We start from the raw sequence: 26559 nt of genomic DNA, 5'->3' as shown, positions 1-26559 counted from the left end.
AGAAATCTCATGAGGAAAGATATAAAAATTATGTCTCAGAATCAACACAAAATTTATTAGATGGCGAAATAGACGAAACACTTTCAGAAGAAGGTACTAAATTTATACGTAAACATAAGTTACAATTTATTGATAATGAAAAATACCCTTGTATCTTACTTTCACCCCCTCTCGATTCTGAGAAATTCAAAAAAGCACTAAAAAACGTGACATATGCAACTAATACGATTAAGAAAGAAGATCATGATATTTACACAAATTATTATTTAAATAAATGCACAGGTGTTGATAAAGTTTTTGACTTATTAGATAAAATATCAAAAGAAACCATTGGAACCTATAAAATTTTGTGTGATTGTGGTTTCATTATTGAAGATACCAATAATGTTTCATATGAAAGAACAGCACCGAAGGAAGACGAAGTTGAAAGGTCTATACCATTCGTTATTAAGAACATAAAAGATATGAAAACGTATAAGCATTATATTTATTCATTTATTTCAGAAAAAATGGAAGCAACCCATAAAACATCTTCTCATCATTTTATAGCTATTCATACATTCCTTTTCAAAGTTGTGAAATTAAATAAGACAGGAATTAGATTTAATGTATCCGGGTACGCATTCTTGAGTAAATTAAAATGTATTCGTCACGTCGCAGATGATAAAAATTTATGTGTTCTTAATTCATTTTATGGGCTTTAAAAAATAAACTTTATTTTTATTTATTTTTTAATTTTTTATTCTTACATAAATGAACAAAAACGGAACAGCTAAAATGAATGATAATCAAATTAGAGCAGAAGGTAGAAGGTTATTTAAACGCTTCTATAACATTCCTGATGGTGTTAATCCTAAAACTCGTAGAAGCTATTTAAATGAAGCAATAGATGCATATGAAGGGTTTGACATTTCATCAGAAAGTGAGAGATTAGCGAGAATGTTAAATGTTAATATTGATTTCTATTATTGTGATCCTCAACCAGAAGACGTAGACATTAACAAGGTAGACTTTCCATTAGTGGAATCAATAATGATAGATCCAGAATTTGAAACAGTAAATATTTTATTAACACAGAGTCCATGTGGAAAACTTCACGCTGACAGAATAACAGACGTTGAAGCACTCACCGGCTATAGAGTTTGTCCATATTGTAAAGAAGAAGTTTATTCTATCCGTGATGATCCAGAAAGGAAAAACCAAAGAAGATTTTTAAAGCATTGTGAGAAATGTAAAGAAAATAATGGAAGATTAATTCAAGACGTTCAATTGCAAAAGACACAGCAACCATATGCACCACATATTACGAAACAGAAGATATATCAGTGGTTATTAGCTCACAATTTGCAGAAATATTATAAACCGACAAGATATTATATTACTTTTGACTTCGAAACATTAGAGACTAAAGAAGAATTACAACTTTCTGAGTGTGCAACTTTGAACGCTTACTTAAAACCATTCATGGTATCATCAACGGTTAAATTAAATGATAAAACATATACGAGGAATTTTTGCTTAACTTCGAGTGATTCTTTTATTTCTGATTGGATTGAGTTTTTATTTTCAACCTGTTCATTAGTTGTTGAATCAAATATGAGTCAATACAATGAATTAATGAAGCCACAAAACGGACAAACGGCGGGACTTTGTCTCATACATTAAATGAAAAACAGAAGGAAGCATTTAAAGAACTTCTAGATGAGGAATTCAATAAAGTGAATATCATAGGTTTTAATTCGGGAAAGTTTGATTTAAATTTAATTCTTCGTTGATTTAAACACTGCAAAATGGAAAATAAAATCAATGCTGGGTTCATCTTCACAATTTAAGCAAATCATTGTAAAGAAAACAAACGTTCCATATGAATTGAGATTTATTGACATCAGAAATTATATAGCGGGTGGGACATTTAGACCAATTCACTCAAGATTTCGGAAACAATAAATCACGTGTTAAATCCTTTTTCCCTTATCAATTCATCACATGGGAGAATTACGAAGAAGAATTATATAAAGTGGAACCATTCACGAAAGATTCATTTTTATTCAGCATTAACTCAAGAAACTATATCAGATAGTGATTATCAAATATATCTCAATGATGCTAAAAACTTTAAGAATAGATTAGAATATTTTATTCATTATTGTAATAAAGATGTTGAAATTATGATTGACCCAATTGATAAAATTATTGAAGAAATTTTGTTTATAAAATTGACATGCTTCATAATCTTTCTTTATCATCGAAATGCTTCAATGATTTCGTTACGCTTTAGCATATAAAGACTTTAATCCTAATGAAAAATATCCCGAGGAAGAGATAGAATCAAGTTTTTGAATTAACGAAAAAGTATTGGAAATATAAAATTGATCATATATAGAAACAAGATGAAAAGCAGAAAGGGATACTAAAAATAATGTTTCAATGGATGATTTTCAATACTATCACGATTTAATCCTTTCATCTAAATGCAAAATGTGTGAAAGCGTTTACATATGCAAATAAACCAACATTGGATAGAATAGATAATGAAAAACCACATACCAAAGAAAATTGTCAGTTAATGTGTTGTTATTGCAATGTCGTGAAATCAAATAAAGATGAAGATGTTCAACGTTTAAGAATCAATTTAAGAAATTATGCATTAAAAAATAATTTACCAATGACTTTAGATTCAGTTGAAGCTTATCACATTCTCCGTAATGGAATTACTGGTGGTTTATCAAATGTTCAACATCGTGTTAATCTTAAAGGAATCACACACATTAATAAACTTTCATATAATCCAGAAACTAAAACTGTATCAAATGAGGACACCACCAACATCATGACTCATTTCGTTGGTGTTGACTTTAATTCATTATATCCTTCATCATTTTCATCTAATCCTCATGATTTTCATTCAATATACTGACCATAAAATGTATGATGCCGGGAAGATTGAATGGTGTTATCATTTGTGATACAGCAACAAAGAAAGCAAAAGCACTGGGAATAATTAAGAAGAAAAATACTTTATTCGTGGCTGAAGTAAAGGGTCACATTGATGAAAAATACATTATGATTACATAAACTTTTTACCGATAATAAGAAACTTAGATATTATCACAGATGAAAAAAACAATTGGCAGTTTTATGTATAATTACATGAAATCAAACAACTACCAGTTGACCAGAAACAGAGGAAATTAACTCAGTTAGCATCAACATACAACCAATATCAACCATTTTCTTCTTATTATCTTTGTATCTAATAGACAGATTTCATTTTATCATTGATGACATTCAATCAATTTTAACATTACGAAAAAACACTTGTTTTAATGAATTTGCGAACGAATTTATGAACGAAAGACAAAAGGCTGAATTAGAAGGAAATAAAGGAAAAAGTTTATTTTGCAAAATTTCACTTAATGATCATATGGTTACGATGCAATGAATACACAAAATTACGCAAAGACTAAAATAATGAATGCACAGAAGGCACGCGTTGCATGTATGTCAAATAAGTTTAAAAACATAAGAGAAATAGGTGAAGATACATATCAAGTGATGCTTAAAGATAGATTTTATAGATGTGATACATGTTTACAAGAGGCATTTTTTACTTTAGATAACGCAAAATACTGGTATTTGGTTTTCATTTATGATTTTATGTATAAATGCATGGATGTTAATCGTTTTCATTTCATTGAAGGTGATACTGATTCATCTTATTGGGCTATTGCTGGCGATCCAAATCTTCCTAACACTCAAGCATTTCAAGCAATTGTTACCGATAAACAATTTTATGATAAAAACATTTTCAAATTCGCACCTTTTGATTTCTTTTGTTTTGATGAGAAATTTAAACCTAAATTAAAGAATAAAGCTGAAGAAAAAGCACATGAGAAGAAGCTATTGGGTTTAGCAATTGAGAAACAAGGTGATAACATGGTTGCTTTATGTCCTAAATGTTATACATCATTCAACGGTTCAATTGATGGAAGTGATTTTAAAAAGATTGCACAAAAAATGAAAGGTGTTAGTTTAAGACAAAATAAGCAATTAACACCTAAAAAATATTTGGATATAATAAATGATAAAGTGATATTTGATGGTCAAAATATTAATTTACAACTTAAAAACGGGTCAATGACTCGCTTAACAATCGGTAAGACTGCATTAACAGGAGCACACACTAAGGCTGTATGTTGTGAAAATGGATGTTGTATGCCATTTATTTAATACAATTTTGAAACTTTTATTTTTAATGAAATGCCACAGAAGAGACAAAAGGAACCAAATGGTTTTAACTTTCAGATTCCAAATAATCAACTACAACGAATTTTTTAAATCCCATCACAGCATCAACAGCAACAACAACCGCCACCATTTGATACCGTTTTAGAAGAAGGAACCGTTAATGATGGGATTCAATATGTAAATAATGGTTTTGATACTATGATTCAAAGAGGTGGGCACCCTTAAAACATTGATTTTATTTTTATATAAATGGATAACGTAGATTTAAAAATTTTAATTGCTGATTTAGTATTTAATCAAAATTTTCTTGATTATTATGATTTAAAAGCATATCTCCAAAAATATGATAACAATATAACGGGTGATGATATGGAATATTATTATCCATATTATAAAAATGAAATTTTGAAATATCATGATAGAATAATTTCTAAAATTAAAGACAAAATTAAAAATAATGAATATACAAAGGGAAAAACTAAATCACAACTTAAACAGTTGAAAGATTTCAAAAATAAAGTATTAACAGAAGAAGATATTGATGAATTATATAAATTATATAATCCTGAGCCGCAAAAGCCAAAGGAACAAAAACAAAGGGTGAAAAACGCCCAGGTCCTTCAGGCCATAAATGAAGCACAAGCTTTAATTTATGATTCATTAGTTAAACCATATTCAGCCCGACTTTTAAATGAAGATCAACTTTTGGAATTCATCCTTCAACATAAACTCGAAGCGGGAAAGTATATCAAACCTTTATATACAGCATATTTAAAACAAATGAATAGAATACATCCAGAATTAATGAAAGGAAAATCAACAACTAAAACTTCATCATCCAAAATCAAAGCAGATAAAATTAAACCACTTGCAATACCAAAACCTCCAACGACAGTACCGCCTCCTCCTTCAGTTAATCCTTCATCATTCACTTTATTATATCCATTTCAAACATTAAAGAAACAAAAAGATTTTAAAAAGGGTTTCAAGATATTAAATAAACCAATTGACCCAAAAATTCAACCATTAAAGGAAAAATTTAGTCGCCCTTCATTTGCACCATATCCATATTCATACGAAATCGATCATTTAGAATATTCAAAAGGAAACATTACTTATTTATTTGCCATTAACATTAACACTAGATATTTATATTGCATTCCAGTGAAAGGGAAAACAGAACAGGAAACAAGAAGAGCTATTCAATACTTACTAGATCATGAAAGAGTAGATAATATCAGGGGTGATGGTGATAAAGGATTTCAGGCAACTATGACTCATTATTTCCCACAAATTAATTTTTTCTTTTCATCCTCTCCATATACGTTTCATAATAAAATAGTTGATGCGGTAATGAGAACTCTTAGAGATGCGTTAGGGGTTAACGGTCAGATATACTGGGATGGAAATCATGACTCCATCATACAACAGTTAGTATATTATTATAATAATACATGGCATAGAACTATAAACATGAAACCAGTGGAAATAAAAAATGATATTTCAAAAGAATGGGAATATATTAGAAAGCAAATGGAAAGGTTGAATGATGTTAAACGTGAACAAATTAATTCAGGGCTCATGAATTTTAAACAAGGGGATAAAGTTTTGATTCATCTCGATTATGGAAAAACTGATAAATCAATGACAAAAAGAAGACGAAGATTTGACACAATAGCTGAATTTGTTAGATATATTAACGGCAATGCATTAGTTGAAGTTGACAATAAATTAATAGAAATTCCAATTTATTTTATTACCCCATTATATTTAAATAATATTTAATTTTTTTTATTTCGTAAGAAATGAGTGACAACGAAGCAGCCAAGAGTCCTGATTTAATTAAGATTCAGAGTCCAGACGATGAATATAAAAAGAAACTAAACAGAATTAAATCAAAAATATGCTATTACAAAAAGAAGCCGCAATGCGGTGGGGTTGAAAACAATAAAACTAATGGAACTGAAAACGATAAGGAAATAATCGAAAAATTAGAAACTTACCGTTCAATCCTTAAACTGGGTGAAGCAAAAATAAAAGAATTTAATAGAATAAATAAATTGATTGGAAGAGCTGAATTTAATAAAGATGAATTTTTAAACTCTATCCAAATTTAATTTTTATTCCTCTTTGACAACATCTCTCTTTCCATCATTACTGCATAACCGCATTTTCTCAATTTTAGTGGTTTGTTATTTTTAACATGTTCTTGCATCATTTTTATCATTTCCTCTCTTGTTATGATTCGTGGTAAATTTTGAGCTTGTGGGGTATCCATTTATGATAAAAATAAAAATTTAAATTATGCCGTTCTAAAGTTTGTGACAACATTTATGAAAAAAATGTTTACGTTAATGGTTTTTAGGTTATTCAATAATTAATTATTTTTGAAGAACTGAAGGTGCTACCATGTTACCATGTGCTACCAGGTCATTTAACTTCTCTGAAAAAATGAGACAACATGACATTTAGACAACAAGTACGAAATTTGATGCAGCCCAAAAATGATTTTAAAACTAACTTTATTTTTATTTTATTATTTTTATTTTGTATGTAAGAACAGAAATGTCAGTCGAAGCAAAAACATTCACTAACAAATATAATGGTGAAACATTCACAAAAGGCACTTATAACGGTATTGAAGTCTTACGTAGAGACAAGGATGGTTACATTAATGCAACAAATATGTGTCAGCAGTTTAGGAAAGACTTTAGAAAGTTGTTGGAAAATAAGTCCTGGGAAGAGTATTATAAGGCATTTTGTGAAGAATATAGCAACCGCCGGAATTCAGACGGTTGCTTTTTATACAAAATTCATGCAGGAATTCCTGATGAAATCAAACAGGTTAGAGGAACGTATGTAGACCCAAGACTTATAAACTATATAGCAATGTGGGCTTCTCCAAAATATTGCATAGCAGTTGGAAAAATTATGGACTCCATAGACAAGAAAGTTCATGAGAAATTAGATGAAGAAGAACTCGAAGATACAGTAGAGAATGCAAAACATTTGTTTGAAGAAGAAGTTAGAAAAATGTGCAAAAAACAATTAGAACATGAACGTGAGATATATTATGGTTATAGAGATTCTCCATACGAACTAGACCAATGGGAACAAGAAGATTTAAAGAGAGAATTTAGAGAATATGAACTCGCTAAGATAGCATTAGAAACTGCAGAAAAGAAGTTAAAAGTTTGGGGTCGTTTTGTACAAAAATATTGTGAGTAAATGAACCATTTATTTTTGTCATTAACGACCAAAAATATATTTTATCGTTAATGGTTTCAGGTTATTCAATAATTAATTATTTTTGAAGAACTGAAGGTGCTACCATGTTACCATGTGCTACCAGGTCATTTAACTTCTCTGAAAAAATGAGACAACATGACATTTAGACAACAACACAGGAGGAAGGCAGTTATGAATTATTTTTGAAGAACTGAAGGTGTCACCATGTTACCATGTGTCACTCGGTTATTTAACTTCTCTGAAAAAATGAGACAACATGACATTTTGACAACAGTCCTGGAAATATATTTTATCGTAAATGTTTTGTCATGACTTCATCGTAAATGTTTTGTCATGATTTCATCGTAATGAGTGTAAATCAGACAAAAATATATTTTAGGTGAAGTGGTGAGATCTCACCAGTTTTCTCACCTCATTTCTACCCTCAAGATTTACAAACGGAATCTCTTCTCTCGGTTTTCCGAGGGAAGCAATCATATGAGGAAATTCTTCTAAAATTTCTTTTGTCTGTTGGTTTTCAAACCAATGATATGCTTGCTTTGTAGAACGAAGAGCATTCATTATACTTTGCATTTGGTACACGTCATCTTTGACCGAACGAATGAGACGTAACTGTTTGTTATACTGTATGTACTCGTATTCTTCATTTATGGCTTCATGAACGATAGCAGTTGTTGTGTTCTCTGTTGTTGACATATCTGTCATTTCATACAAAATAAAAATAATTTTAAAACTAACTTTATTTTTTCTGACTTTCACAAAAGACCAAAAATAAACGCTTTACATGTATTTTTCAGCAACTTCGTCAAATAATTTTATAGCTTTATCTATCTCATCTACTTCAAACGTTTCTTTACCTTTCATGGGAGCACCATACCTTTTCTCAAACTTTTCAAGTAGTTCTGCTTCAGCAGCTCTCATATCATTAACGAACACAACCTTGACTCTATTGACTGTACTGTCATATCTTTGAGTTATATTATATGTTCTTCCTATCTTATATCTCTTTGTATTGAAGTCCTTCGGTTTCTGAACGATGTAAAGTAAGCCTTCACTGCAACGTTCTGAGTCGAATGAACCATATGTTATGAAGTTATATCCAACAACTGGGTCTAACCATAACAAAACTATTGGTATAAGACTTTTGTCAATGAGATGTGCTCTTGTTCCATGAAATGCTACTGATATCATAAGCTCAGGATTTCTTGTCAAAATTTTCTGAGTTGAAGCATTTCTAACCCAGTCGCTTGTTTTCTTTTCAGATGGAGATATAATGTCTGACAAAGAATATTTGTTGTATTTCTTTGAGTATCTTACGTTTAAATCACCTATTCTAACCACTTTGGTGTCATTGTCAATCTTTCTAACTGTTTCAAACTCAATGTTTGTCATTACTGTCTTTACATACAAAATAAAAAATTTTCTTAGAAAAAATTAGCGTTATTTTTCTAACTAATGAAATTCATGAATTTTGTTGCTGAATTCAGCAAAAATATATTTTAGGTGAAGTGGTGAGATCTCACCTGTTTTCTCACCTAATTTTTCACCCCAGTTATTTTATAAGCGTTTTACATGAATTGTACGATGTATATTTGAAATTCTAAACAATTTCGTAGCTTCTATTTCTTCTGTCAGTATGTCAAAAGTTTTAACAATGCCGAAAGTTTCTTTATACTTCTTCTTGACGTCAGATAGAAGGAAATCGTCAGCTGTTGGATAGTTTTTGTTCAGAAATGCTAACATGTCCATTTTACTTCTACTGGTTTCTCTACTTCTTTCTTTAAGTCAGCATAGTCGTTTCTCATACGTTCTATCTCTTTGACGGAGTAGTTATATTTCCTCATTGCTGCTTTACATTTTGAACATTGTGGATTCATTTTTGCGTTATACATTGAAATTTGACCTGCTAGAACAACTAAGGCGTCAATGGTTTTCTTTAACTCAAAAGTTGTTGGTTTTATCTGTTTGTTCCATACTTTGCCTCTTCTGTCTTTATCTCTTATCTGCCACACACATTCAGCAGCTAATGAAACAAAGTTATCGTAAGTCTTAAACTCCTCAGATTTATATATGTCAGAAATGTTTTTATAAACCATGTCGCAATCTTTGTTCATAACTTTATGGTTGCAATGAAAACCAAGGAATTCATAATTTACTTTACGTATGAACTTCTTTATTTCTACTGAATCAGTAACTTTAACTTCAATTTCATCGAATTCAGGAATAGTTAGTTTTTGTTGCTGAACTTCCGGTAATTTAGGCAAATGGTCTATGATATCTTGCATTTCATATAGCTCCTCTCCATTTGTTTCATCTTTCGCACTACAGTCTAAATTACTTGTTAAAAGTTCTTGCTTTATTCTTTGTATTTCTGTTTCAAAAGTATATGAAGAAGGAATGAAGCTTTTCATCTCTACTAACATTGACGTAGGATTCATGACTAGCGAGTTTGGTGCTGTAGTTGTGGACAGAGTCCCGCCGTTCGTGGCTTGAATTGTTGTTGTGCCGATTGTTGAAATCATATCTTTTATACAAAATAAAAAAATAAAAATATATAAAACTAACTTTATTTTTTCTATCTTAAGGAAATTCATGAAAATTCACGAGAAAGCAAAAGCAATCTGAGCCGCTAAGCGGTGAGGGTGAGAAAACAGGTGAGATCTCACCACTTCACCTAAAATATATTTTTGGTGTAAATTTATGACAAAAATAAATGGTACCATTAATGATATCATGACTGTTCTCGTTCATGTCTGATTTACATCTAATGAAAAAGTTTAGAAGAATTTTCTTATTCTTTCTGGCATATTTTTATCTTTCCAGTACTCCCGCATTAATGGTCCCAGATGTGTTGGCTTCGACTCTCTCAAGTTCTTAGATGGTATAACATCTTCAACGCCTCCTTCATAAGTCTTGACAAATCATTTACGTTCATTACGATGAAGAAGTCATGAAAATTCAAGAGGGTAGAAAAGAGGTGAGAAAAGAGGTGAGATCTCACCACTTCACCTAAAATATATTTTTGTCTGATTTACACTCATTACGATGAAACCATAAGTGCCTTCCTCCTGTGTTGTTGTCTAAATGTCATGTTGTCTCATTTTTTCAGAGAAGTTAAATGACCTGGTAGCACATGGTAACATGGTAGCACCTTCAGTTCTTCAAAAATAATTAATTATTGAATAACCTGAAACCATTAACGTAAACATTAACGTAAACATTATTTCTGCAGTTCATCCATTACTTCATTACCTAATTAATTACAGACATAAAATATATTTAGTTCATTCGGTAAGCCTAAACCCTTTGGGTCAAGTCTCAAGCACATTCAATGAACGCGGTACCATGCGAATACAGTCACAAATGGTGGCATGTAATCTTTACCCGAGCCTGTTGGATTTGTTGTGAAAGTGTGTGAATGATTTCCTGCGGTTCCACAGAAAATACCTGTGCTTGAATCTACTGGGTCAGTTGTGATATCAGATCTATTCATTCCCCATCTATCCGAACCCGCTGCAAGATTTATATAACCTCTTTTTGTTATTGAATGTGAATGATTACCTGTTGTGTTTGTAGTTCCTGTATGAGTGTGCGGTGGAAGGTTTGCTTCTTTAATTTTCTTCGAACCTCCTGTTTGCTTTGAATATCTAGCACAGTATAAGAATTTATCTACAATCTGCTTCCACATACCAAAACCTAAAACTGTTTCTGGATTTGTTGAGTTCATTGACGTATAAATAGAACCAACAGGATATAATGTTTGAAGAATTTCAGTCTTTAATGTTTGGAGCTCTGTTTTGTCTGCTTTCTTATCATATAAATCTTGAGCAGTGAATTTAACTTTATTTTCATCATCCATGACATAAACATTTTTACATTTAATTTTTTTCATCGTTGTTATGTTTTCATTCGATGTTAAACCTTGTGGAAAGTTAGGAGGATTATAATATAATGCATCCCCATCAGTTCCGTCAACCGTTCCTTCAATACTTTCTATAGCAACAGTTGAGAAGAAGTTATGTGTATGGTTCTTATCTGCTTTAAGGTCTAAACATCCTGAAACCCATTCTGTATCGGCTTTAACTTTAAAAGTCTCAAATGTCCATTCATGATACCATTCAACCTTTTCTTTAATTTCATTATCTTTTTCATCAACATAAACCAAATTTGCCTTCTTATTTAACTCACTATCCACATATTCCTTATCTGCTTTCTTCATTATGTCGTTTAGGAAACCTTCTATGAATTCCTCATTTAAATTAAATCTTCCAATCTTCAAAACTTTAGGAAATGCATTTAATGCGTAATATCTCTGTTCTTCTGGTGGAATTGATGTTATATCATCCGTTATACCTTTAATTTTAGAATTCATAAATAAAATTTCTTTTATATTTGATATCACTGCACCACCTTTGCAAACGAATTCGAAATGTTCATTTTTCAATACTATCTCCAAATCTCCATATTTCAACCTTTGCGTTTGTTCTGCCGTCTTTGAATTATATGCATATATGGCGTATGTAATGGTCTGAAGGACCTGGGTGCTTTGCGCCTTAAGTTGTTGTGGTTGCTGTTGTTTAATCATTTATTATGATTTAAAAATAAATATTTAATCCGTTATCTCATCAGCTATTTTCTCTATTTGAAATTGCCATAATATTTCATTCATGAATTCTAAATCACAATCAAATAGGTCAGTTATTCTAAATTTAATATTTGATAAATCTTTTGAATGAAGAATAAATGAATTCCCAGATAATTGAAACGGATATGATAAAGAAAATGTGTTTAAGTTGATGGATAAAATGTTTTGTATTGATGGGTAAGAGTTAGGGTCTAATGTTTGATGTGAAAATCTCATTGGGGTATTAACTTTATCACATTTGATTAAAATGAAATTGGAACCGGTGTCAGAATACAAAACATCCCCAACATCTTTTTCAAAATTTAATATCCCCAACAATGAACGAAGATGAGGAGTACAAAATTTAATTTTCAGCGGAAATTTAATAAGGTTATTTATTTCATCAAGTTCAAAAAGTTTATCAGGTTTTGATTTAAAATTTTCTTCATACCATACGATAAATGATTCATTTAAATAACTTAAAATCATGTTAATATCCCATTTCGCTATCACATTATTTATATACATATCATACGTTTTTTCAAGGTCATCTTTAATAAATGATATATAATCTGAAGGGTCTAAAAGAATGGGATTAAATTTACCACTCACAGAAACGAGAGTAACATTATAAATTCCGCTAACTGTTAAATTTAATTCACAGTTATTATTCGAAATAATATTGATAATTGACATTTTTATTACGATTAAAAATATGGTAAAGCGTTATTTTCCAGTGATAAATAAAACTAGAATAAGATTACCTCAAGAATTCATAAATTCAACGAATAAGAAATTCATTCATGTTATAAATTTTAGTGTTTTCAGAAAATATGAGTCAATGTCATATTCATCAACAGGTTATATTTCACTTCATTCAAATTTAGTTCAATCAAACCCATATAATGACCATTTCATAAGATTTTCAGATGGTATTAAAAATGTAATTGATAGATTAAAATATGAACAGATTGACAATATCGAATTTTTGGAATTTTGGTTTAAATATCCCGATGGAAAAAAGATTGAAGTTAAAGATAAAGCTGATACTATAACAAAAACAATTACAATGACCGATCCGGATAGTGGGGAACAAAAAGAAATAAAACAAACGATAGAAACTGGTGAAAGGTCAATTATTATTGATTATGATTCAAAGGATTATTATTCGATAATGTTAATGCTTGAATATTAAATAGTCCTTAACAAAGAATTTTTCAAGTGATATTTTATATTCATCAACTATTTTATTATAAATATCATTATATGTTAAATGAAGTTCAGTTGTTGTTCCGTTCTTTGATATCTTAATTGTGCTAATATCCTTTATAGGATTTATTTTTGCAACTGTTCCGCAGCATGAAACCTCATCATCTATGAAAAATTGAATCTTAACGTCTGAATCTTGAACATCACAAAGAATGGCGATAATGTGAATTAATGATTCATAAGGTAAAATAATTAAACCGGATTGATCAATTAAATTTATTATTGAATCATAATTATCAGTTATTATATCACGGTAAATTTTCATTAATTCAGAATTAATGTCTATTTTATATGGGTTCTCGATGTTTGATGAAAGAGGTGGGGGTATGTTGGATAAGTGGGAATTTCAACGGGTTCTTTACCGGGTTCAGATAAAATGATTGGGTCTCCATTCTCATGGTTTTCTTCATTCTCCTCATTCTTCGGTAAGTCACGAGTTAATAAATTTGGTTGAGTTGCTGACCTTGTTAATTCAGGGCTAACATTAACTTTAACATTTTGAATAATTCGTGATTTATCATCATTTACGTTATAACCAACCGTAATCTCTGCTTTTGCGTTAGTGTTCTTTTGACTAGTGAAACGTCTTCTCATTTATATTCGAATAAAAAAAATATATTTAAACTTTTATTTTGCTGGAACTTTTGAATCTATTATTCCCTGTATTTGTTCATGAAGTTGATTTTTAGCATTTTCATCGAAATTAATAGACTTAATATATTCATTAATTGCATTCTTATAATCATCCGATTTCTCAAATTTTCTTTTATCTGATTCCTTAACTAAATCATAAGTTAAACCTCGTTGCTGATATAATGGTTTCTTAATTAAATCTTTGAATGCTTGAGATAAAGCACCTGATGCAATTCTTGCTACTATAATTGGTTGAAATTGCTGTTTAAGTTCATCTTTAACATTTGCGAAAACTGGATCGAATAAAGCAACTTTAAAGAATTTCTTAGCTGAAATTTCAGGTCTAATATTTGCATATTGACCATCAAACTGGTTAGAATATCGTGGTAATCCATCCGGTCCCTCTTCAATAGCATTTAATTCTTCATTGAAATAAGAATATGGATTATGACGGTATGAATTAATTGGACCATGTTCACCTTCTCCAATGTATTGTGTTAACAGCTTTTTCCATTTTCATCAAATTGCATAGGATAACGTTCATTATATACTTTACGTTTAGGATAATCAGACATAGTTAATTTATAACCATTTATGACTTTAATATTACCTGACCATCAGTAACGAAAACTTCATTTATACCATCAGGTTTTCCATTTGGACCTGTAATGTCTGCTTCGTGTGCTTCCCAATTTGGACCCATGACGTTTGGCATATGCTTGAGCTTCTGTAATGTTAAAACGTTTCTCATTTGTTTAACATCTTTTTGAAGACCAGCAACAATATGAACTAATTCTTTCATTCCATCAGGAACTTTCATAGTTCTATTATATGCACCCTTTTTGTTTGTCCCTTGTTTTAATGGAACCTGTAGAAGATTTGCTATTTCTGTCATGTTTAATTATAAATAAAAAATAAAATTAATTATAAAAAGTTAATCAAATTTAACACTTCCTTTATTTAAATCAACTATTATTTTTCCATGTTCACCTAATTGCTGATATTGTGTGTAAAGTTCATTAATGCTCATTGGTAAATTCACTTGATAAAGCATAACGTTCAACTGTTGACGACTAAACCCACTGAAAATGAAAAGTGTTGATAGATTTGATTTAATGTTTGTGCTTAATGCTTTGAAGTATTGAACAGCCATGAAGAATGAACACTGAATGTGTCGACATTGAGTTAATAATTGATTAAAATATGATTTCTCATTTGTTATTAGTTTTGATTTCACTGCATCATCTAGAAAAATGAGTGAATGCAAAAAATTCTCTATCAAAATTTGAAATAGAAAGTGTTTCAAATAATTCATCCCGTTGTTTATCAATAATTTTATCCTCTAATCCTTGCTTCTTGATTGTATTATATAATTCTTTATACATTAAAAAGTTTTTTAAATAATCTTCTGCTTCTTCTTGTGATAAATAAATAATTGGAATTTTGATTAAATGCTTTAAAGATTCAAATGTATCATCTGAAGGTGAACCTGAACGGTTGATATAAATTAACACGTGTGAATAGGGGGAAGTGTTAGCAATAATGATAATTTGTTTTAATATCGTTAATGTTTTACCTTTATTTTGTTTACCAATTGCTGCAGTGATTGAATTTAAATAACATTCAGAATATGGAATTTTCATTAATTTTTCCTTAGATAAAGCATTTCTATTATCACACAATGCTTCATTAATCATATCATCTATGTATGTATTATATACTCCTGCTAATTCTTCATAAGGAGTGGATGAATTTAAATCCATTTAATCAAAAATAAATTTATAATTTTAAACATTTCTATTCATCAATATTTCATCATATGAACTTCTATACTGTGGTGGTGTACCTGTTGGATGATATTTCAAACCTTCATCCGGTGTCCATGTCCAATACGTAGTCCTAGTAAACCAAACCTGAGGAGGATTTGTCACCTTTGAACAGTAAGTGTCATTTACACCCTGAATGATTGGATAAGCTTTCACTTGTACTGTAACTTGTGAATTGAAAGTTTCTAATCCATCAAAGAATATACCCGCTCCATCACGTTGAACTGGAATAGTGCATAAGAATGAAGTTTGGTCTTTCCATGTTCTAGCTAATGGCGTGCCATCATCTGCATTCAATGGTCTAGTTAATGAGTCCTCGTATTCTTCTGTGCATTCATTCACTCCATCTAAATCAGAAGCTTGAAGCATACGTGTAAAGAATATGTCGCCCACTGTGGTCATCGCTTGATCGGGGAAGTTTCTGGAATCTATAGTGACCTGAAGACCTCGAAGCATTGGATTTTCTAAAACTGTTCTTTGCATTGCATTCTTCGGAAATGCTAACACAACATCTGTAACATTATGAAGAGCGTATGAGAAATCTGAGCTGATACCTTCAGGAGTGATGCAACCTCCATTTAGTGAACGAACGTCAATATGTTGAGCTGGAATCATGAATGGATCTTCCTTACTGAATAAACGTGGTATTGCTTTAACTGATTCTTCAATTAAACCGTATCCTGGTGTAATGCATTTATCCTCTAAAACTTCCATCTTTGTGCATGAAATAATAACGTCATCAACTGTTGCGTCAGCAGATGTAGCGGCTAAGCTTGTAATTAATTTGGTAGGAAGTCCGATTTGTTGGAATTTGCGATCATATTTATAAACATGATTCATAATCTTTTCATAATTTTCATCAGTTATCTTTTCATAAACGTAATTTTGTAAATCAGCAACTCTTAACGGGTCAACCTGACAAAATACTAAAGTATCCCTGAAAACATAATATTTAAGAATGATTTCACCAAATGATTTAGGATAATCATCGAACGCCTGAAATGCTAACAAATCATTTACCGGAATAATCATATCAAAAGTGACATCAACTTCTTCATTTGCTCTCTTGAAAACTTCTGAAGGGTCAATATATTTACCACATACTGAGTTATCATATTTTTGAACATTATTATATAACGAATGAACAAACTTTTTAACTTTCCTTTCTGATTTTGGTTTATATGTTGCAAATGCGAAAGATTCACGGGCGCAATCCATCTGAAGATAACCGGCATCACCTCTTTCGGTTTCTACTTCTAATTGTTTAAAGCTTTGATTTGATGATTTGTAACCAACGAATAAACGCATGCATTTAAAAGCGGCATCACATGTGAAAGCTTTATTTGAAACTAGAGTTGCTTTAACTTTGCGTTTAATATATGTGTCACCTAATTGGTTCACATCATGAGCCGGATTTGTAATTCTTAAATGAGTTTGTTTATCATCAAAATATGGAGCATCAGAGTCATAGCATGAACTTTCAAGTTCTCTATAATATCTTCTACCGTCATTCTTTGCGAATATTTCATTTATCTTTTCGAATGAATGAAACACATTCCCATTAATCGGTTTAGTGTTTGGCACCAAATAGTTAGTCGTCATTTATTATTAAATAAAAAATCAAAATTAAAAGATGAAAATGAATTTTTAATTTTAATGAAATAATCAACTATGGCTGCAGGATTCTTTAAGAAACTGTGGGATAAAGTAAAAAGAGGAGCGCATAAAGTTTGGGAAACAATGAAGAAGGGAGCAAATTGGATATTTAAGAATAAAGAAGCAATTAGTGACGTTGCTGAATCAATAACGCCAAAAGCTGCCCCAATAAGAGAAATATTAAATAAAGGAGAAAAAGTTTATCAAAGACTTCAACCGATACTAAGATAAAAATAATATTTATTTATTTTTCCACTATCTACCTCCTATTTTATTAAGTATTCCTTCAGCAATTCCACCAACTGCGTTACCTGCTTGTGCTCCCATCGCTGGATTACCTGCTTTAGTACCTAATACTCCACCTATGATAGTTCCTGCCGTTTTCGCTACTGGTGCCAAAAAGTTTGCAACGGGTTTAATAATCTTTTTATAAACCCAACCCGCAGCTTTCTTAATTCCATCCCACAGTTTTTTAAAGAATCCTGCCGCCATAGTTGATTTAATATTAATTAAAAAATATATTTCATCACTTATATTCTAATTTTTATTTAATGATAAATGAAACCGATTTTAAAAATAAATGAAACAGAGGAGGAAGAAATAAATGAAAGTGAAAATGTTCAACAAAAAATTAACATTGTTAAACCAATTACTGAAATAAAAATTTTTTCATCTGTTGAAGAATTTAATGACTATTATGCTAATAATAAAAAATTATTTGAAGAATTGACAACATGTAAATTGAATAAAATGTTTAAAGTTGATGGATTCAAAATTTCAAAAATAAAGGGGGTGGTTAGTTTGAAATCTATTCCTCAATCAAGAATCACCTCATTAATGAAAATTGATGATTTAACAAAAAGAATAGAAGAGATTGAAGAAAGAATGAATCAAATAATTGATTTCATAAATTCAAATAATCATTAGTTTCTTAAAGTTCTATGTTGATTCTGAGACATGAATCCTAATGTTTTCACGTCGTTAGTCTTGACGCTCATTTCATACAAAATAAAAATAAATTTTCATAAATGTAAGACATTGAATTTTTAAAGTTTATTTTTTTATTTTTTATTTCATTATGGTAGTGAATCTTTTATTCATGAAAATAATTATTTTCAATTTCTTCTTCTCGTTTATGAGGTCTTTGATTATGACTCCATTGATTCCATTCAGGATTTAAACAATGTTTAATTAATCGCGGAATATCTGACATCATCTATATATAGCTTCTTTTATAAAAGATAAAAAAATAAATTATTTTAAAATTAATGTTAATTTTTTAATGTGTTTAGTATATAAATATATTTTAATGCATCGTCTATATATAGATGTAACAAAAAAAGTCACACAACCCTTCCTATCCTACTACTTATTTTTGGAGAAAACAATAAACTTCGTTATTCAATATGAATCAACTAACATAACTATATTCAGTGCGATTATATTATCATTGTTCGCTCCAGAGCATAAGTGTGTAATGAATTTGTAAAAATAATCAAATAAAACGATGTAAGTAATAATTTCTAAAGACTAGTGAATGATCAACAACAAATGGACAGAATTTTTATTTATAAAGACAAAAAGATATTAAAGATCGTTCAATCTTGGTTTGAGAGGTGGCAATGAACCTGTGCTGCTTACTTTGTTGCTTCCAATTCCACTCTTGATAGGTGTTGCGCGTGAACTAAGCTGGGAACTTGGAATTTCTTTGATTCTTGGCATTCTTGGAATTGGTGGCTGCTGAACACCCTGAAGAACTGCAAGTAAGTCTCTGAGGTTGCATCTTTCGTTTGGATTTGGAATCAAGCACATTTGAATAAGTGCCTGGATAATATAAGGAATTTCAGAAGGAAATGTGTAATATCCGAGAGACAACTCATTCTTGAGGTCTGCAAGCGAAGTACTTCTCCATGGGAGAACTCCTGTAGCCATTTCATACAAACAAACGCCTATAGCCCATACATCAGCTTTGAACGGATCATGTGGTATCTGGTTGATTACTTCTGGAGCTATATACTGCAATGATCCATGAAAGCTGTTGCATAAGCCATTCACGCAGTATGAAGCTAAATCGATATCAGAAAGTTTGAGTCTGTTGAAATCATCGATCATTAAATTCGATGGTTTAATATCATGGTGAGCTATTTGGTTTGAGTGAATATAATTTACAGCTTGTAAAAGATGGCTTGTATAAGAGTGTAAGTCATCTATTGAGACTTTTCCAGCATGGTCTATATATCTGCGTATGCTTCCCTTAGGAATATACTCCATGACTTGAAAATAGCAATTTGTATCAATAAAATAGTCTTGGATTGATCGAATGTTAGGATGTGCAGTTCGTTTGAGAAGAGTACTATTAGGCTCCAAAAAACTGCTAATAATTGCCTGATCAACGTGTCCTAAAACAATTGCTTTGATGCAATATTGTTTGCCAGTATCTGGCTTGCTAACTATATAGGAAGATTCATACTGCTGGTTGTTTAAAACACGTTCCACTGAATATCCATGACGAACAATGATTGGACGAACGTAATCCATAATATGAATTTTTTGTAGAATGAAAAAAAAAGACCACAATTATGAAAAATGTTTAGAACAAAATGTTTATCTACATGCTATATGCATCCATTTATACCAAGCAATTTTAACTGTTTTCAAATTGAATGCATGAACGTTAGACTAAATCAACAATTTTTTGTTAAAAATCTTGGTTTATATTTGATACCAAAAATCAAATTAAAAACCGAAAAAACGATAGAATATGGAAGAAAATAAAAAATCTTCTGACATTCCCTCTGAAATCCATTGAGTTGGAATAACGCTCGAAATGGCGATTAGAGCGATTTGTTTGGTAGGGAACATTCAAAAATATAAATTAAGAAAATTTTGTGTTTTCTAATTTTTTTCAGGCCCCGAAGCTTTCATTTCAATGGTGGCAACTAAAGAGGTTTATTGCTGTAGTTTATGGTTGATTTATCTTTATAGATATAATTCAGATTAGTTCTCAAAGAGAGAAAAACAATTATTCTTATTGTTTCAAACCTGTATATTTAATAGTCTAACAAACAAATGTCCATGATAAGTTATAACTGAAGAACATGCTTTTGCGGTGGTGTGACTTTGTTTGCAAAATCAAAAGATTTTCCAGGTGCTGTAAATTCTATTAAAAGCAAAAAATAGAATTGTTCATAACTTTGTGATTAACACATCATAAAGATGCAATCATTGTCGAAAGGTTATTTTTCTTCTGAAATTGGTCAGCCAACAATAATAAGAGTAGGGGTAATTTTAGCTAAAAGTGACACACCCGTGAAGGGTGTGATTACCGATCGGTAATTTCGACAGTTTAGAATTTAAAATTTTTTATGGAACTGTTGCGAGTTTCATAAAGAATTTAAGGAATATAAGCAAAGATTTGAATCAAAATCTTAGACCTAAGCCGCTCGATTCGCTCGCGGCTTCCGCGAATTACAGATCAGCAAAGATTTGAATCAAAATCTTCGAACTAAGCCGATCGCTTCGCTCGCGGCTTTCTTTATTATTTTAAATTTGCATATTTCCATCAAAAGTTCATAAGGTAAAAAATTTCGTTTATATTAAAAGGTGACCAAACTATTTTTTGAAAGTCCGCCATAACTTTAATAGTACTATTTCAGCGTGTACAATGAATACAAAAATTCTAAGAGTGCCACATAAAATAGTACTTTAGACTTGAGTTAATGCTACCAAGCAAATGTTAAAAAGATGACTTTAGTGTTTTGATAATCAAAGATTAAAATCATTATTGTCTAAATCAATAATCATAACGACAGAAGTTAATGTTTTTTCATAAGTGCTTTAAATCCACTTTTAAAAGTATACCTCAAAAATCAAAATATCAAAAAAAAATTGGCCGATAGGTTTGGCTTTAATTTTTGTCTGCTTTTATGATTTGATATGGATGTTATAATTTTAAAAGTTGAGCCAAATTCACCAATAGATTTTTGAGATTTGCAAATACTCAATAATTTTCAGCGTGTTATCTTTTATTAAAAGAACTATTTGGTTTCAGTATCATATAAATTGATATTTACTTTCTATTTGAACCTTCATTTAGCTAATGATTTAATAATACAGATTTCATCTAGTCCTTATAAGAGAATTTTGAATTTGTTATAATAAAAAAACAAACAGATATAGCTTACACTTCTATAATAAAGATACCTTTTATAGAAATCAGTATGAAATGTGTTTTGGCTTATTGGAAGCATATCAGACATAATCGCCATAATCAAAAAATCTATATACCCAATAAGTAATAAATTTGTCGATATAGATTTTCCATAAAATTGGTTTTTAGTCTGATCTTAAAATAAATTTAATTTTTTATAAAAAAAATTACATTTAAAAGTACCTTTTTAGTAGCTCGAAATCCTGTTGGTGGATTTCGGGCGTACTTCAAAATTAGCTTTTCTTCTACATATGCAAGCTATATTTTAAATATGGAGCAAATCGGATCGGCGAAAGTAGTTTAGTTACCTTTTTATATTATTGCAAAATAAAATCTTCATTATCAAAATAATATTAAATAATAATATAATATAATTTATAAACAACTATTATTTAATAAAGTTTAATTGCCAAGGTTCATCTAATTTTTTGATTTTTAATGTTTTATGAATTTTATTTATCATGTATATATCTAATGAAGATTATATATGTAGAAGATAAGTACCTTAATATGTACGTAAAAATTAATGAAATTTATTTTGAATGTAGAACCGAGCAATTTTCAAATTTTGTGCTTTTTTTGAATTTTCTCGATACCAGATAAGTTGTGTTGGCTAATTAATATATGGATACAATGTGTCTTATAGATGAATATATGCACAAAGTTTAAGAGGCCATTTTCTTTCAGAAACCGAGATTTGTGAATTTTTTCAAATTTTGTGCTTTTTTTGATATTGAAATTTCATTTCATTTTTTTGATGCATATCGATGCACCATGCGAACTTAAAGAAAGGCTATCTTATATAGATGCTATGAAAGCTGTCATTGATAACGAATGCCATGCAGGTTGTCCATATCAATTAAAAAAAATCCAAATTTAGGGGGAACAAAATTAAAATTCAGGTGCAGTGCAGATAAATGTGAAGCATGTATCTCATTTCTAAAGGATGATGAAGAATATATCCTAACAGAATATAATGGAACACATAATCACAATCAAATCAAAGATGAGACAAAGAAATACCACACATTATCACAATGCTATCGTCGGGTACTTATTAATTTTATAAAACAGGGGGGTGATCCGAAAATGGCTCAAATTGAATGCGACAAAAAACTTGATCTGGATGATCCACTTAACAGGCCATCTTTTTTGAATGCATATTCAGATCAAATGAAAACAATTCAGGAAAAAGGAAATAAAAAGATCAAAGGTATTCAAAAGTACGATGATAATCGATTCAAGTCAACTCAATTATTTAAGGGTATCAAAGAACAAGAGTCACCAAAAGATTTAATTTATTTCGATGTCGATAATTACAACAAACCAAAGAAATTAATCTTTTATTATGCTTCTTTCAAATTTCTGGACATAATCAAAATTGTGAAAGAGCATTTTATTGATGCAACCCATTCATTACTTGAATTTAAAATGTTGTTTTAAGGGTTTCGTTTTGCTAAAATTGTCACTTTTATAGCATATTTGTTTTTGGATGTTTTGCGAAACCAAAAAAAAAACTATGATATACAATGTGTGTGTAAAGAAAATACTTTATTTACTAGTTAAAAAATCATTTGATATTGATCAAGTTATTTTTTCTGGATAAGATATTATATGGATAATTGGATAGAAAATACAATTATATAATCTTGTACCTGGTTTAATTAAGCTAATTGTCATCAGAAACTTGTAATTTTTATGAATTTCAGATTTTCTTTTCATTACTGCTTTTCTTAATAGGTCAAGTTCTTATTTACGTTATAAAGTATGATATTTACAAATATCAAGTTATCATGTTTTTTGAGAAATTATGAGAAACAAACAAAAATGAAAAAGATAGGAATAGCAATGAATATTGATGTGGGTATAGAAAATGTAAGAGATATGAATGCAAAGCAATCAGTATTTAGGATATTGACCATAGATTTCGAAAAAAAAATGCTACATATTGAGCGAAAACTATGATTATATTATAAGGCTGTCATTTAAAACATAATGAAACTATTCCCTTTTCATTTTAATCGAATAAGATAGTAAAGATTTTTGAATTAGCTAGAAACTGATGAGATGTTTTCACAAATCAGATTTTTAATCTCTATAATGCATAATTCACTCAATATCTCAATTTTGATATTGCGAGATATTTTTGTTATCGGTTTCGCAATTTTGACACAATAGCAAGAGGGTTCTATAAGCATTATTATCAACGTAGAATCTGAATATCATATCAGAAAATGTCGCAAATCTGACATTTACCCGACCAAATAGCAAAAATAATTGAATACTTTTCGCAAAAACTTTAAAAATCGATAAAAATATGAAATATAGATATTAAAGAGACTTTTTATATAATATTCATAAAGATTTTCCAAAAATATGATACCGCAAAATTAAAAAAGTGACGTCTTGAGTGGAGTCAAAGGTCGAAATTGCTAGCTAAATGTTTTTTAAGCGAAATTGCGTATTGTACGTTTTTTTCGCAAAACGAAACCCTTAGTTGTTTTACATGATATCAGCCAAATTTCCAAATACACATGCATTCCCAATTTTTCAATTTGTCGTTTATCCAAACACTTCAGAAAATATTGCATTCTGTCTCAAGGCATTTTTTAACTGGGCAAAAGTAAAACCAAAATATTTTATGTCAGATTGTGCACAAGAAATCGAAAATGCGATTATCAACTCTTTTCCAGAAGTTATCCTTCATTGGTGTGCAGTTCATGTAATGATGGCGTTCAGAAAAAATTTGAAAGATTATGCATTTGAGAGTTCAGACAAATTGATATTAGATACAAAAATGAACTATCTTGCATACGGCAGAAATGGCAAGAAAGAATGGATTGAACCAACGTTCAAAAAAATTCTGGAAATAACCGAAAAATTCCCAGAATTTTCAAAATACATACAAAATCAATGGATATCAAACCAAGAAAGATGGACAGCCGCTGAAAGAGATGAAAATTTAGCTCTCACAAATAACATTTCAGAATCGATTAACAAAAAAATTAAATATTACTACTTTGGCGGAACAATTTTCATGAGATTTGATCGATTTGTGATGAAATTAATCGATTTTATCGTTCCTTCATTTTATTACAGAATTTCTCAAGATATAAGGCTCAGAGACAAAATTCCAAATCCGTTGCCATCTGAAAAAAAGCCAAAAAAGTCTACATTCAGACTGGATACAGAAAAATGTATAATGCTCACTGATAAAATTAAATCGTTAATAGTTAACTCATCAGCAAACTTAAATACGCTTCAATTGGGTTTAGATGACCTACTTGATAAAGTTGTCAAGGCAGCAAAGGTTCAAAAACGAATGACCCGGTATTTTTCGAAATTAAGTATCCCAATGGAAATCAAGCTTAGTATTCTCACGCAAATTACAGAATTTGGATGCAATACCCCTCAATTCATTGTTGAGAATGCCAAGTCTTTTCAAGATAAAATTATTACAGATTTCCACCTTCAAATTTATACAACATTATAAAATTTATGAATAAAAACTTGATATAAAATAACATTTTATTTTTACTAAGAAAAAAAAGGTTTTTGATAATAAATTTATTTTATTTCGAAAAAGTAGCAATAATCGTAAAAGGGTATTGATAGGCTTGCTAAAGTAACTAATTTTAGCTGTCAAATACTTTTGTATTTTGAAGTAAATTAGTATAAATTTGTTTTTACTTTTATTTCGAAAAAGTAGCAATAATCGTAAAAGGGTATTGATAGGCTTGCTAAAGTAACTAATTTTAGCTGTCAAATACTTTTGTATTTTGAAGTAAATTAGTATAAATTTGTTTTTACTTTTATTTCGAAAAAGTAGCAATAATCGTAAAAGGGTATTGATAGGCTTGCTAAAGTAACTAATTTTAGCTGTCAAATACTTTTGTATTTTGAAGTAAATTAGTATAAATTTGTTTTTACTTTTATTTCGAAAAAGTAGCAATAATCGTAAAAGGGTATTGATAGGCTTGCTAAAGTAACTAATTTTAGCTGTCAAATACTTTTGTATTTTGAAGTAAATTAGTATAAATTTGATATTATTTTAACTCCCTTTGAAAACCTCAATTTTCCATACAGAGGGAACGGGAATAGCATCCAATATTCCCTGAGAATGGTTGCGCATTCTCAGTTTCCTCTATATTTCGAACGAAGCTCTCATCGGTCTTTTTTTTAATACTAAACGTTTTTTTTTCCCTGTCACTTTTAGCTAAAATTTGGGTTTGCCACAATAATAATGGTGGCCTAAGAGATGATATCGCTGAATATATTATCCAAAGATATTATAAATATTAAGTCCTGAAATGAGGTTCATTTGCCCTGTGAATGGAAGATGATCAAAGTAAACCTTACTCAATTTTTATCGTCGCCATATTGAGAGTTCAAGCTCATATGGCAAAACATTAAATCTGGATCTACAAAGACGTGTCAGTATTGCTTTACTTGTATAGGGGCATAAAACACTTTTTGATACTAAAATCTTCGAAGTTAATTAATTTTAATTTGTTTTTCAAAATATGACCAAAAGTGTGGACAAATACAGATCTAGCTCTCGCGTATCTCCACCTTAGACAATGATAAGTATTTCTGCACTCGATTATAAAAAAAAAATCAAATTTCAAAATTTTCTTTTCACTGGCAATATCCATATTGACGAGAATGATATGACTTTTCATAAATTTAGCAGTCCTTGGCTTAAGTAGAGTATTGTTAAAATATTTATTGTATTTTATTTTTTATTTTTGGAAATCAACGCAATAACCAAAGAGAATCTGCATATGTCTCTCGCCGGCATTATAGGAAATTGAATACTAAAAAAGATCAAATCCTAATGAATC

At 30.0% G+C, this 26559-nt stretch overlaps 10 protein-coding genes and 1 pseudogene across 11 annotated transcripts, besides 9 other annotated features; 5 read left to right on the top strand and 6 right to left on the bottom strand.

Moving 5' to 3' along the window:
• Positions 1 to 24: part of a mobile genetic element that runs on past the window's edge.
• Positions 25 to 777: 753 nt separating this feature from the next.
• On the top strand, positions 778 to 1665 carry TVAGG3_0325310 (uncharacterized protein; the record flags this gene model as incomplete). Its single annotated transcript, XM_051230254.1, has 1 exon — positions 778 to 1665. One exon carries the CDS (start codon positions 778 to 780, stop codon positions 1663 to 1665), a length of 888 nt encoding a protein of 295 aa, XP_051099984.1.
• Positions 778 to 1665: a mobile genetic element.
• A 3630-nt stretch (positions 1666 to 5295) lies between these two features.
• Positions 5296 to 15660: a mobile genetic element.
• Positions 6054 to 6365, top strand: TVAGG3_0325290 (uncharacterized protein; the record flags this gene model as incomplete). Its single annotated transcript, XM_001298365.1, has 1 exon — positions 6054 to 6365. One exon carries the CDS (start codon positions 6054 to 6056, stop codon positions 6363 to 6365), a length of 312 nt encoding a protein of 103 aa, XP_001298366.1.
• TVAGG3_0325280 (uncharacterized protein) lies at positions 6814 to 7476 on the top strand (the record flags this gene model as incomplete). Its single annotated transcript, XM_051230253.1, has 1 exon — positions 6814 to 7476. One exon carries the CDS (start codon positions 6814 to 6816, stop codon positions 7474 to 7476), a length of 663 nt encoding a protein of 220 aa, XP_051099983.1.
• On the bottom strand, positions 7873 to 8202 carry TVAGG3_0325270 (KilA, N-terminal/APSES-type HTH, DNA-binding family; the record flags this gene model as incomplete). The annotated part of the gene is made up of 1 exon (XM_051230252.1): positions 7873 to 8202. The coding sequence occupies one exon, from the start codon at positions 8200 to 8202 to the stop codon at positions 7873 to 7875; it is 330 nt and encodes a 109-aa protein (XP_051099982.1).
• On the bottom strand, positions 8278 to 8688 carry TVAGG3_0325260 (organellar and viral DNA polymerase type B; the record flags this gene model as incomplete). The annotated part of the gene is made up of 1 exon (XM_001298366.1): positions 8278 to 8688. The coding sequence occupies one exon, from the start codon at positions 8686 to 8688 to the stop codon at positions 8278 to 8280; it is 411 nt and encodes a 136-aa protein (XP_001298367.1).
• On the bottom strand, positions 9234 to 10019 carry TVAGG3_0325250 (organellar and viral DNA polymerase type B; the record flags this gene model as incomplete). The annotated part of the gene is made up of 1 exon (XM_001319212.1): positions 9234 to 10019. The coding sequence occupies one exon, from the start codon at positions 10017 to 10019 to the stop codon at positions 9234 to 9236; it is 786 nt and encodes a 261-aa protein (XP_001319247.1).
• Positions 15661 to 15810: 150 nt separating the features above from the next.
• On the bottom strand, positions 15811 to 17451 carry TVAGG3_0325230 (uncharacterized protein; the record flags this gene model as incomplete). The annotated part of the gene is made up of 1 exon (XM_051230251.1): positions 15811 to 17451. The coding sequence occupies one exon, from the start codon at positions 17449 to 17451 to the stop codon at positions 15811 to 15813; it is 1641 nt and encodes a 546-aa protein (XP_051099981.1).
• Positions 17452 to 17520: 69 nt separating this feature from the next.
• TVAGG3_0325220 (uncharacterized protein) lies at positions 17521 to 17736 on the top strand (the record flags this gene model as incomplete). Its single annotated transcript, XM_001319213.1, has 1 exon — positions 17521 to 17736. One exon carries the CDS (start codon positions 17521 to 17523, stop codon positions 17734 to 17736), a length of 216 nt encoding a protein of 71 aa, XP_001319248.1.
• Positions 17737 to 17760: 24 nt separating this feature from the next.
• On the bottom strand, positions 17761 to 17997 carry TVAGG3_0325210 (N-acetylmuramoyl-l-alanine amidase family; the record flags this gene model as incomplete). The annotated part of the gene is made up of 1 exon (XM_051230250.1): positions 17761 to 17997. One exon carries the CDS (start codon positions 17995 to 17997, stop codon positions 17761 to 17763), a length of 237 nt encoding a protein of 78 aa, XP_051099980.1.
• Positions 17998 to 18595: 598 nt separating this feature from the next.
• On the bottom strand, positions 18596 to 20068 carry TVAGG3_0325200 (protein serine/threonine kinase protein; the record flags this gene model as incomplete). Its single annotated transcript, XM_001319214.2, has 1 exon — positions 19093 to 20043. The coding sequence occupies one exon, from the start codon at positions 20041 to 20043 to the stop codon at positions 19093 to 19095; it is 951 nt and encodes a 316-aa protein (XP_001319249.1).
• A 711-nt stretch (positions 20069 to 20779) lies between these two features.
• Positions 20780 to 20809: a terminal%2Cinverted (terminal inverted repeat of MuDR-3_TvMULE3 transposon ID:TVAGG3_0325190).
• Positions 20780 to 21104: a mobile genetic element.
• Positions 21105 to 22027: a mobile genetic element.
• Positions 22027 to 23157: a mobile genetic element.
• A 1054-nt stretch (positions 23158 to 24211) lies between these two features.
• Positions 24212 to 25949: a mobile genetic element.
• TVAGG3_0325160 lies at positions 24222 to 25217 on the top strand (annotated as a pseudogene). Its single transcript has one exon. A coding segment is annotated over exon 1 (996 nt).
• Positions 25920 to 25949: a terminal%2Cinverted (terminal inverted repeat of MuDR-3_TvMULE3 transposon ID:TVAGG3_0325150).
• Positions 25950 to 26559: the final 610 nt, after the last annotated feature.

Source organism: Trichomonas vaginalis, chromosome V (genome assembly GCF_026262505.1).
Source record: "Trichomonas vaginalis G3 chromosome V, whole genome shotgun sequence".
Lineage (NCBI taxonomy): Eukaryota > Parabasalia > Trichomonadida > Trichomonadidae > Trichomonas > Trichomonas vaginalis.
This window is presented reverse-complemented; position numbering and strand designations above follow the sequence as displayed.